This window comes from Cupressus sempervirens, chromosome 11 (assembly GCF_028749045.1).
Source record: "Cupressus sempervirens isolate cs-2001-9-10 chromosome 11, ASM2874904v1, whole genome shotgun sequence".
In the NCBI taxonomy this organism is placed as follows: domain Eukaryota; kingdom Viridiplantae; phylum Streptophyta; class Pinopsida; order Cupressales; family Cupressaceae; genus Cupressus; species Cupressus sempervirens.
In genome coordinates, this window is record NC_143128.1 from 212,231,424 (window position 1) to 212,245,404 (window position 13,981).

The 13,981-nt window shown below is 34.6% G+C and overlaps 1 protein-coding gene across 3 annotated transcripts in view; it reads right to left on the reverse strand.

The window, feature by feature from the left end:
• LOC149528917 (phosphoglucosamine mutase family protein) overlaps positions 1–13,981 on the reverse strand; it is a 138,227-nt gene that overhangs the window by 56,585 nt on the left and 67,661 nt on the right. For all 3 annotated transcript variants that reach the window (XM_089811360.1, XM_089811359.1, XM_089811361.1), the window contains one exon: positions 4,458–4,518. In XM_089811360.1, coding sequence (XP_089667486.1) covers positions 4,458–4,518 — 61 coding nt within the window. The remainder of the gene's footprint in view (positions 1–4,457; positions 4,519–13,981) is intronic.

Genomic DNA, 13,981 nt, shown 5'->3' on the forward strand with positions numbered 1-13,981 from the left:
CGAAGGTGAGAAGAACAATAAAATTGGGTGCAAGTGCATAGAGTATCGATAATGTGAGGTAAGTAAAGATGAGTATCCTATTCCTTATATATCATTAAATTCATAACTAAATAATATTATGAAGAGAAATATGTTTATTAATAAAAGAGAAACTATTTAAGGGAAGAGTAAATGTGATATAGGATTAAAGTATAATGAAATTTATAGAATATAAATGGTAATGATAAGAAGTAGTAATAGAATGCAATTATATAAAATTATTTCTTTAATGATTAATTTATTTTTTTAAATGTTTCAAGATAAATTGGGAATGCATGTTAATGAGGAAAGGATTAGATAGGTAAGAGGGTAGGGCTGATCCCTAACATAAGAGAAGGACGTATTCCACTCTTGGGTTTAGGCTTATCGAGCTATGATACCCCACTACAATACATGAGTACTCTAGTAAGGCAATCATTAAGAAGTAATGATTCTAAAATGATCCCAAGATTATGTTAATCGATAAGAAACTAGGTGGGTAAGAGAGTAGGGCTAAGTCCTAAGGCAAGAGGGGTATATACCAACTCTTGGGTTTAGGTTTGTCGAGCTATGGGACCCCACCACGATGTTTCGAGGATTGTGGTATCGTATAGCATCTAGGCATGGTGAAGGATGGAAGGTATCTATTTGAAAGGCGAGGACCAAGGTCTTGTCAAGCCTTTAATGTGATTTCCTTGTCCAATCCCCGAATGACCTAGCCTATACATACAATGTAATCGATTGAATATGAATATATACATATATGAAGAATTATTTTGATTAAATAATGCAATGATTGATTCCTTGGAAAAACAGGACAATATTATAAGCCCTTACAAGTAGGTACATTATAGTAGAGCTATTTTTCCTAATTAAAACTATTAGCTTCTTTGGAAGTATACTTATATGTACTAACTTGTATTCCTTTGGTAGAGGTATATGAATGTGTACTAATGATTTTGTGGTTGCAGGTTTGTAATCAAGGAATTGCATAACATGTGTATTGTGTGTTTACTTCATGTCTTCATATGTCTTCATTGTGTATGCTTCGTATCTTCATGCATTAATGTGTCTTCTTCGTGTATGCTTCCTGTCTACAAGTACTCATATATCTAGTTCATGCATTACGACATTAACTGCATGCATACCTTATGTATTCTTTCATCCTAGTGTATAACTTGTATATTGACTTCACAAGAAAGGTTTAGTGTAAATGGTCATTGCTTGAGGACAAGCAATTTGAGGAAAGGTGGACTGTCATGTCCCCTAATTATGGTAATATAGGTGAGTTATTTTAAATAAATAACTATATTAAATTATTAGAGTAAATGACTATATATAAACATATTATAATTTCATAATGAATAAATATAATTATAAAAATATAAAGTTAATAATAATATAATATAAATAATCATATGTAATAGTATCGTACATATACCGTATTATAATACCAATATTAAAGTATGAAATGATAATCTAAAATAATGATATTATGATGATTAAGATATATTTTAATATGGAAACATTATATTAATCAGAAGTTGTATATTAATTTCTTTAAATAAATAATAAAAGTTTCTCTATGATAAATTGTTAATATATTATTAAGAATAATATATTATTTCTCAATGTAATAATATATTAAAAGAAATATAGTCGATATATTATTAATATGTTATAACCTAATTATTAATATAGTTATATTACGAACAAAATATTATTATTATATAATAAATGAGAAGACACAATTCCTAGAATAAAAAACTATATATAGAGAGTTTTAACATTGAGAAATCACCATTCAGCATGGAGAGTTATGGAGAAAAATAAAAGGAAAAAATACCAAAACAAGTCAGCAATCAGGAAATTGAAATAAATTAATGAAGGTTCCAGTTGGGGATATTACAATATTACATAGGAGATAGGAGACCCCTTGCTTATATAGCGAATGTGAGTACAAACGCATGAATGGTACAATGACAAGTTTTGTCATCTCATTACATGATGATCAAGAGACAACTTATCACCCACCTAAGCTGGAATCACATGTCCAATAGAGGTGGATCGTCAACCAATGTGTAATAATTTATATAGTATTTGCAACAAAGGTGGAGAGTGGTAAAGTGATAAGTCCACATAAAGAGGAAATGCTCCAACTACTCCTATGTGGTCCCTAAGTAAGCTTAAGTAAACTGTAATCAGTACCTAGGTTTAAATTAACTAAGGTAAAATACCTTAATTACACCAACACTAAGCAAGAATTTTAATGGTGAGATAGTTGATCAAGAGAAGATTTAGGCCATCTTGGATTGACCCCAAACCCTCCCTCATTTGAGAAGTTTCTTTGACTTGTTCACCTTCTATAAAAGGTTTGTGATGGTAACTCTACCATTGGCTGCCTCACTCACTAATTTGACCACATGGTCTATATCAACAATAAATAAAATTGAGCAGTTCAAGAAAATCATGAACTCATCCTACCTTGGCTACACCAGACTTCAAAAAGCATTTTGAGATGAAATGTGCTGCTTCAGGGGAACAAATTGGTGTTCCATTAATGTAAGTATGTATCCAATTGCCTTTGAGAACAGGACCTGGGGGTAGTGGATAGAAGCCACTACATCTATGACAAGGAATTCACTAATAGTTAGCCATCATGGATGCTTTGGCTAAGCTTAGATGATACTTGGTTAGAGATAAATTTGTTGTTAAAACTGATGATTAATAGTATAAAATCTTTTCTTAGCTGAAAAGATCTTCATGAGAGGTAACAGAAGTTGGTAAGCAATCTATAATTACCATTTTGACATAAAGTTTGTTGTAAGATAAGAAATTATTAGATGCTAATGTTTTGTTGAAAAAACTATATTTGACCTCTATGATAGATATAACAACAGATCAGAAGGAACGTATTGTTACTGGTATAGTACAAATAGAAGAATGAACTTGATACTAGTATTTTGGATAGTACCTTGCACAACGATAAGTATACAATGGTGAATGAACTGATCATGTAGGATCTTTTCGACACGTAAGTATAAAAGAAAAAAGAAGGTTTCAAGAACTTTTCATGATGTTTCATTGGCTTTTCACCAAGGGTATTTCAAGACATTTAGACAGATTCAGGAAAGATTTTCAATTGGGATTGACCTCTCTCCCACCCACAAATTAATGATCAAACTGAAATTGTGAACAAGTATGTTAAAGCTCACCGAAAGAATTATGTTTCAGAGAAGAAGAATACTTGGATGTAATGGTTTTGTATTAAAGTATATTGCTAAAATACTTCTTATCATATGACAATCAAAATGTCACCTTTCATGGCATTGTATGGAAATGAAGCTCCTTGCTTCATCAATCTCTTATTTTGCAACAACAAAGTACCTGGAGTCAAATATTTATTGCAGTAGAGCCAAGATGTGTTGAAACCTCCACAAGATAACCTCCAGCATGCATAGAATCAACATAAGTTGTACACTGATAAACGTAGAGTTGAATGCAGTTTAGAGGTTAAGAATATACTTGATTTGAGATTGCAGCCCTATGGATAGTCTACTCTTGAAACGGGTTTATTTTATATTACATTCAAGATCATAAGGAGAAATGCAAGAGAGACTTACAGGTTGGAGCTAACAAAAAGAGCGAGGCGCATAATATACTTATGTTTCTCATTTTATTATTTTAAGAAGGGACTTGATCAAGACATGGCCACTTTTGAGTTGCCTCCCTTGGATGAAGAATGAAAGTTCACTTGATTCCTAACACAGTGGTTGAATCCAAAGCATGCAAATTGAGTGATAAAAGCATCAAAGAGGATTTGGTGAGATGGAGAATCTTATAGTTGAGGATGCTATGTGAGAAGGGGAGCAACAATTTTAAACCAGGGGGACTATAAATTCCCCTTCTAGCACATGACTGTTGTTTAGCCATTAGGTTATAATTTAAATAATTAGGTCAAGTCATCAAAAAGTTATTTTCGAATCTACCTTTCAGATCACACTCTGTGATCCATCATTAGATAATACAACCAAACTCATGTCAAAACAAGATATAAATAGGCCTAAATTCCCATTAAGACAAAATTTGACTGCCTTACAAAATAAGAAACATTATTCAAAATATAATATTGTAATTTATAAATACTGCCTTAAATAGCAATAAATATGCACATCAAAGAGATACTATTGGCTAAAAGCCTAAAAGCAATATGTACTGCCTTACAAAAATTTATCTGATAATACAACCAAACTTATGTCAATGTAATCTGTATAAAGGCCAAAATTCCCGTTAAGACAATATTTGACGGCTTTACAACATAAGAAACATTTTTGAAAATACAATATTGTAATATATAAATACTGCCTCAAATAGCAATATATTTGCCAATCAAAGAGATAATATTGGCTAACAAGACAGAAGAGAGGTTCAGGGACTACCATCTGGTTCTAGAAACTGGCTTCCTGAAGTAACAGCTCCTAATGGTTCAAGAACACTTCCCTGTGACATCCATTCAGAAAACGAAGCTTTTTATTGGAGAGATTTGTAAAATTTCCAAAGCAAGTTACATTTTGAACAATGTCCAGCTTCTGACTCTGATTCTCAGCATTAGTAACCTTGACAGTTATCCACTTTGCAATGTGTATAATTTTGGCTACACTAATGAAAATGGAGATTTTTTGAATCAAAAGATATTCTCATTACAATGAAAATTATCTTAATTTTTGGTGATGCTTATGGATACATTGATAAAGCTTATAAAAGAAAATACATTAAGGTACATCTACTTGTCCCATTCCACAACCATTACTCTAAACATAACAGAAGCCACCAAACACTTTATGTAGCTAATGCTGCTTATGATATCTAATGAACGAAAACCTTTATCTACAAATGCATCTTAAAAAAGCTGAAGTGGAAGTAAATAGCAACTATAACTGCACGAAGATAGTAAATGGCTTATTCAAAAAAATTGTGCAGGTAAAATATCTATTTCAAATTCATATTTCCAGCAGTAGCACACTTAGTGAAATCTAAACCAACCAAAGTGCCAAGTTTGCATTCAAAACTGTTTTTCAATTTCTTCACAAATATGACACCAGAAAACCGTCTTTTCAAAATGCAGCTTCAAGGACCATGTCTTCATTAGAATGATTTAAAAATGAAGCAATGATGAAACATCTATGACTATAATAAATTTCTAGTATGATAAAAAGAGATACACTGCATATATTGCCCCTTCCGTACAAAAGCTGAGGATTCAAAGATTCTAATACATGTTTAGAAAGACATCACCAGTGTATCCAAAAAATACAAACCTCTTTGAAATATGAGGTTTTTAGGATGATCACCAATCCATAAAGGTTTACTATTCAAATTAAGGCTCCATCAAATTGCCATATATGACTCCTCTTGCACTTCATGTGGCACGAAGTACACTAACTTCATTTTCTGAAAATATTCTTCAGTCAGAAGAGTTTGGAAAATGTTTACAGATAAATCAGATTCCCTTTTCTATTCTTCCCTCATTCAGTAGGGTCCTCTTTTAAGAAGCTCCCCCATAATCAGATATAGCTGTAAAACCCTTTCACAAACCACACGGCTGTCTGGTAATACATTCTTGTGGTAGACACACAATAAAGAAACTTTTCAACAGGACAATTCCCCACTTGATTTAGGGAAACTGAAGACTTTCAAACAGGACTCTACCCAACCATCAAAGTAATGCTTGCATAATCCATAAAGAGTCATCTTTCCTACAAGTAGCCAAGGTTCGGGTCTTGATTTTCTAGAAAGATATCACTCATCTTTCCTGCTCGCTCTGCTGCCCACTCTGCCTGTTGTGTAGCCAATTGGGTGGCTAACTTCTCTCTAGACTTCTCTATTATCTCTCTAGACCTCTCAGTGGCCACTCCATTGATCTTGGCACGTCATTGAGCATAGTAGGCGCCTTTATACGCCTCTACTACCTCGCGGCCAAGCCTCTCCATGGTGCTGCTATCTGATCCCAACTTCATGGTCCAGTCAGCCATCATTTTCGATGTCTCAATTGCTGGCCATCCTCTTGCCTTAAAGAAAGATCAAAAGCGTACAAGGCATCTCCTCCATATGAAGGCTAAGACAAGCCGCAATTGCTTCGTCCTAGTCATTGCATTCAACCAATCACACGGCCCATAGCCAACACATCACCAAGGGTCTCAAGGTATGTGGTCACTCTCTCATAATCCGAATCGTATTTTATCTCTTCCTCTTTTGCCTACTCTATTTGTAGTGCGACCTCTATCTCCATTCCTTGGGAACCTCTTCCTCTTGTTGCATCTATTTCCACATCCACTATGGCCTCCTCGTCATCGGGTGCATCCTTACATTGTGTTATCACGATATCTCCTGGTGCCACAATCGTCGGTGCCAGGATCCCCTTGCCATGGCAGCAAGCCAAAACTACTGTCTCGAACTCATTGGAGGCTCCCCTAGTACCAACTTTCCATAAAGAGGTAGCTCTAACATGTCTCCGGGAATCTGAAGTAGTGTGGTTTCCAAAAACAAGCCAATGGCATGGTGGAGCATATAGAAGGTACCATGTTGTAATGTAATGAATTCGTACATCCTCTCGGCCAACACAAACGCCCATTCGTAGACCAACCGATTCATAAACATTATTTGCGGCAACGCAATGTCTAAAGCATGACTTGCTCCCATAATCCTACGCTTCAACACATCCAGTATACAATGTTATGGGCCCTCTCTAATGAAGTCTCGTTGGATTCCTCTACTCCTTGTATCCTTTACTATGGAATCGAGCTCTGAAGGGGTGAGTTCACAAGCAATCATCTTGGTCCAAAACTCTTTCTGTTCCTACGTCAGCTTTCAATTCTTCATTTCTATTGTGTCCAATCCTTTCCAGATTACCAAACACCCTTGTAAAGTTTGCAGCTTTGAAGGAAACAATAATAGGATGTTTTCGGTACTCAAATGTACTTTTTCTGGGGTGCCCATCGAATGCTTAAATCATCACCCGTAAAATAATCTCAATACCCCAAATAGGGAATAAAGGCATCTGAATAGCCCAATGCACTCTAGCCCATCACAATAGCTTATTTACCTCATCTATTTCAGGTGCTTCCTGCCACCACCTTCGAAACTCAAGCCCATTGAGTCCTTCAAACTGTAATGTGAGATGTATGACTTTTTCTTTTTTGAGAAGTCTGTTGAATCTTGGGTCGGATCTTTTTCCTGCTACTAGAAGTTTCTTCTTGAATTTGGTCTGCAACTCAAACTCCTGAGGATAAAATTTTTGCTTTCTTGTCCATGCTCAACTCTTTTCTTCTAATTGAACCTTCTACTGTCTCTTCCCTATTCAATACATAACTATAACCCTTTCTTGTTTTTTCTTTATGTGAAAAAATAGATAGGGCTTGAGACTACTGACTCCTTGCTTTATGTGGTGTCGTACAACCCCTATCATCCACCTCTAATACCCGTAGTGGACGTAGTCCTCTGTAGCCACACCTAATTTTCTTGCTTTAGACCTACTGCCTTCACAACATACAATGTAGTTATGTTTCAACGGGTTATATTATGTCTCCACATGGATTTCTACTTGGTCGTTGGGCCTGAATGTCACTGCAATGGCTGCTAGACTCACTGTTATGGTTATTCCTTGTCCAAAGAAATACTATTTGCCCCACTCTTAAGAGAAATGGTTTCCAACCGTAGAGCACGAATCACTCTTGTCTGGCATCTCCCAGCTTAGAAAAGTCTAAACACAAGCGTCCATCACATGCAAGGCCTTCCCCTGAGTAAATCGCACATGGTTCTGAAGTGCGAATGGAATATCAAGCCAAGTTTAGGCGACGTGGTTCCCTTCTGTAAATTCTTGTAGAAAATGATGGGATAGGACTAATTATCGTAGTACCCAATGGTTATAATTCCCTACTTCGTGGCTTCGATCATTTATTCCTCCACAAGCTTGTCTCTTACTCCTCCATGGGCTCTTATCTTCTCAACAAAAGTGCCCTTCACTTGTGATCTTGCTCATCTGCAAGGTTATCCCTCAACTTGTTTGCGGGTTGTCTCTCTTGTCTTTCAAAAGTGTCTTTCTTCCTTAGCCATAAGACTCTTCCATCCACCAACCTTGTTTCTGCAGGAATCCTCTTATTTCTTCACAGGGCTCTTTTGATGTCCATGGGATCTCCCTTGCATGGCTTTGTTTGTGTCTCCGCAGGCCTTTTGCATTTATTTTTGTCTTCCACGGAACCTCCTTATCTCTTCAAGTACTTGCTTTATCTCCTTTCCTCTTACTTCCCACCGAGCCTTATAATGAATACATTAATATCATTTTCTATCCATCCTTTCCTTGTCAAAATTGTCAATTATATTCAATGTCAAATGCTTGGGAAATCTCTATGCTTTTCCTTTATAAATATCTCACTTATTCTCCATTTTATTTTAGTGTACTCTACTGTAATAATTGAAGTGCAATGTAACTGATAGAATAATATTAACAGAGAGCAATGTTCTTACAATAGTTATTTATTAACTGCAATTACTTTGAATGTCATGGATTGATATCTTTCCCTGTGGCTAGAGTGCACATAAATATGTGAACATAAGACATGACTCCGAAGGAGTCATGTCTCTACGTGGCCCAAGGGCCACGTAGAGGCATGCCTCTTCGGAGGCATGTTCCTTTACAACAACGATAAACAACCTTGATTAATATATGTGCCCGATAGTAAGAATATAACCAACACGATAATGAGATTATCTCTCGATATAATAAAGGAGCCCAATCACAATAAAGGCTGCCGATAGTCAATGAAACTTGATAACGTATTTCAAGGGATTGTCGAAAATCCATATAATATTACAAGGACATAGGCATATATATATATATATATATATATATATGCTTATATCCATGTAATTTATAGAATCAGCAGTAATATTCAGTATATCAAATAATCCATGTTTTGCTTCTTCTAACGCTAAACATTAACAAATCTCTAACTACACTTCTATCAAGAGTTGGAAACAGTGATATCGATAAACCTTCACTAACTCAAAGGCTAGCTGAAAATGTACTGGTTTGGCTCTAAGTCCAGTTGTACTTCTATATGGAAAAGCTTTACAATTAGGGCACAAAGAGTCCTAAAAGTAAGAATAACTTGACCATTTTGTGAATTAAAAAAGAAGTATAAGCTACAGAGAAAGTTTCTCGCTATATATTTCCACAATTGCTCCTGGTCAAAGCTCTAGCTCCAATTGCTTCTTAACTCTTTTTGTATTCAATTCACTATATACAATTACCCAGAACACAAGATAACATGAATCAAAGATAACTTGGATGAATTATAGACAAAGCTTATAATTCACACAAGTTACAATCGCACTTAATCAAAATTAAGCCTCAAATGCTCCTTTGTATTCACTTTCTCTCAAAATAGTGCTTCCACAAACTTATGCTGGCACAATTTCTCTAGAGCTCTCTTGCATACAACAAAAGATAATGATGATTTTACAATGAGGGGGCACTCCTTTATATAGGCACAAGAGTAGAGAAAAAGGTGGAGGAAAAAGTGGGAGCAACTCAACCAACTTTGACCTAGTCTAACTAAAAAAGAAAATATAAGGTTACATGCAATTCACATTACATCTTTTACATACACATGCAACTCGCATTACATGTAATTACACATCTTCATGTAATACATCCCCTTCAATTACAAACATGAAAGAAGAAAAAGAAGAAAGATGAAAGAGAATTGAAACAATTCTAGGGATTATCCTGAAAGGCCTTGCACTTGGTGATGCTATACCAGATAACAACACAATTGGGAGTTCCTGTATTTTGTACCACTACATTCACCTTGATAATTGCAGTGTTACGTCTTTTGATAGCTTGACTCTCTTTGCTGAATTGTCCATTGTCATTTGAAAACTTGATGTGATCAAGCTTTTCTTGCTCAAGTTGTCATGAATTCTCCTTTGTAGATTGGCACATTCTAAATTCTCTAACACTTTGAAAACCTTCTTGACGATGTCCGGATGTAAACTCGGAATAACTTTCCATTTTTTTTATTTTTTTGAAGTAAAGTGCTTGAAAGGATGGAGATGCTTTGACACATGAAAGTGGAATGCATGGGAATGCGTACAAATGAAGATTGTTGATTGTCAAACATGACTTAAGGTTTACTAGGCGTTATTGCATGAAAAATGATTACATGTAAGTACAAATGGAGGATCAAGTGCGAAGCATGAAAAGACGCGGAAACACATATTTGCCCATGAAGGAGCGAATGCATATGGAGAGATGGAAATGGAAAATGGAAGAAGGATAATGAGCTTTATAGTCATCTTTGGTGAAAAGGTGAAGTCAAACTACATGAAAGATGAAAATGACATCGTTTTGACTTTTCAAAAAGTGACTTTTAATCAAAATCAGACCTTTGAGATGCTATTACACGTAAAGCTTTTCGTGTAATCATGTCGTACAAATGCATGCGAAAAGTGAGATGAGTGAAAATGGAAGCGAAAAATGGGATTACATGCATGTGCGGATGGTGAATGAGATGGAAAATATGTAATCGCATTTGTTGGATGAGATGCCAAGTGTTGTGACATGGAAGATGGAAGTGAAACGCGATGATACTTTCGCATGAAGTGAAACAACAACAAGTTCTTGGGAAAGAACTTGTAACTTCTCCAAAGTGGAGAAAACCTACAAGCAAGCATACAAAACACAAAAACTCAAAAGAAAAAAGTACCTTTGGAGAGTGACTCAAACATGTCAAAATGCAATGCACTTTAACACACAAACTCGAATTTGGAAATTGGAGGAAAACCAAAAACAAGAAAATGAACAATTTCTTTATTTCTAAAGGAAAAACGCACTTTCCATGGCATTGACTTCAACAAGCAATAATGTGCATGGAAATAGCAAGATAAGCATGAATTGATGAGCAAATTTGAAAATGTCCACTTACTTGGAGGTTAAAGAGTCAAAATAGGAAGTTTTATAGACTTGAAGACCAATTCTCCCTTAAATCTGGATTTTCAAACAACTCTTTGACTTTTTTCGTACTTGCATATAATGGACATTCAATGGTCGAATTTGACATAAGAAGGCCAAAAATGTGGTTTCCAAAGATAAGAGCACACATTAAAACTCAAAAACAACCCCTCTTGATCCAAATGTTTGGGCTGAAATGCCATTTTTTGAGTTTTTTTAACAAAAACATGACTTTTTTATGCAAAAATCTGGGCCGTTTTTGCAAAAACGTGACTAAAAAATGCATGCTTTTGAGTAATTTTTGACTTGTAAATGCAAAAACAACTTCCCCAAATGCATATACATGTATCCAAATGTAAAAAAGTGGCTTCAAAACGCATAAAAGTGGAATAAAGCCTCAATATCTAGGGGTTTTTAGAAAAAACGTGATTCATAAAAGGCATAATATAAGTCATTTTTCACTTCCAAATGCAAAAATTTGACCCTTATGTGTTGTCAATGATTGAATATGCCAAAACACCTCTTTTCCTTGCAAAAGCGTCATTTAAATCACTCTAAAATGGATTTATTTAAAAAAATTCCAAAAATGTGCCCTTAGGAGTTTGAAAAACGTTTTTTAGCAAGATAAATCCATTTTTTATGTTAGAAAATCCATTGCCAAGAAAGAACGACCCTAATGGGAAAGATCTCATGCAAATCCACCAAGTAAATCTCTCACAATAAGCAAAATCGGATTCTTGGAGAGAAAATACATGTGTTCTTCCAAAATCAGACTTTTTGGGGTGACTATGCATGTTCTAAAATATGTTTTTGATCAAAATTGGACCTTTTGGAGTGCAATGCATATTTTAAGTTGTATCTCACTTTTTTGATGGAATGACACAAAAACTCACCTTTTGATGCAATGACAACAAAAAGGTCCACTTTTGATAGTGCTATGCATGTTAAGTTGAACTTTATATGCAATAACATGTAAAATGTCCACTTTTGATGGATTTTACATGTAATTGCATATAAAATATCCACTTTTGATGACTTAAAGTCATTTAAGCAACATATATCTATTTAATTTCATTAAAATGTTAATTTCATGGGACATGACCAATATTTATATATCATATTAAAAATATAACACACAAATATCATTTTAAAAGTAACATTTAAATGAGCATTTGATTTAAAAATTAAAAATTAAACTGAAATTATATAGTTTATATAGTGACTTTAAGTGAAAAATCAAAAAGTAACTCAACTTAAAATTATAACTTCAAGTGTACTATAGTTACTTTAAGTAAAAATTTAAATGATAAAGTAACTTAAAAACATAACATATATTGAATTTAAGTTATATTTTTAAGAGTGAATGTTAAATTGAAAATATAACATGATATTTTTAATTCGTGTTATTGCACCAAAAAGGTCCACTTTTGAGGCACTAAAACGACCATATCTCTTGGCTAACAACTCCGATTACGCTCTATGTTAGACCAAATCGAAAGGAAAACTGAAAGTCATGACATGAGCGAAACCAAAGGACTAAAAACCAACAAATGCAAACTCAAGAACAAAGAAAAGGACGATGAATGCCTCAAAAATCAAGCAAAAGCTCGACAAAAAGAAAAACGAAAAAAGACTTAACGAATGCCTTCAGTAAAATGATTTGATATACGAATTGAAATTAATTGATCAATCAACATTCAGTAATTGAATATCAAATTCAACTTAGAGAGACGCGAAACTAGCTTGAAAAAGTTTCATGCTGTTAACTACATTGTGTGGTGACAAACTGCAGGACAACACTACTAAAAAATCATAGGCACTTTGCAAAGGCCGAAGGGCATATAGTTGTATGTGTACACATCATCTTCCACTACGAAAGTCATTTTCAATTTGTCCTCCACAATGTAAATTTGGTTATACCCAAAATCCATCTATAAATTAGTAAATTTCATAACCTACCACTTCTAGAATGTTATCAAAGAACGTAATAAGAAACAGATATTTGATGGTAACCACATTGATGCACCGAAAATCCACACAGAAGCGGATCTAGTTTGCTTCTTTCTTCAGGGAAATGACTATGGGAGAAACCCATTTGATGCAAAGCCTCACCTTGGAAAACTTAGGAGGAAATAAATCACTCAACTAAGTCTACATCAAGGAGTTCATATACCTTCAGGATCAATCATTCTGCTTAACTCAGATTTACATCATTATGCTCTCTTAATACTAACAAATATGCAGATATGCGACAAGAACCCATATGACTTCCTGTAGCAATATTGACTTTCCTCCACTGATTTAACTTAAACCAACCAGATTCTTCTTTATTGAAACTGAAATACATGGACAACATAAATCAACTTTGAATGTAAACTGGGAACATGAATCACAAAGAGTATAACAAAAATAGAGAATGAAATAAAATAGAACTCTAAAATTTATTGAAGATACTTAAAATAACTACAACTATCACCATGACTTTTGACAGCCAGAGGATGGGATAAATTTTACAGTTTTTGCTCTTCCCTCTGAACTATCTGATTTCTCTCTATCGAGTATGCCCTTTATAATTACTTTGGGCAGTTACAAATGACTATTCATATTCCTGCAGGTTGCATGACTTTGGATTCCCTTTCAGTTACAAAAAGATTTTTCATTCCAATCGGCACATCCATCGTGCAAATTTCTCTTAAATCTATAAATATTTTTCAACATGATATAAACTTCTACATTTTAACAATATTGTACGCCATCATCCTGTCGCCACTAGACTTCTTGTCGCAAAACTTTTGCAGTTTACTCATATTGCATAATGCCTTTCTGTCACCACTAGGCTTCCTGTAGCCAATAGACTTCCTGCCGCAGACGTGCTCCTACACCACCATTCACTTGTTTCAACTCTATAGATGATGCCAACCTCAAGCATATGTTCAATCTCTGTGTTCACTC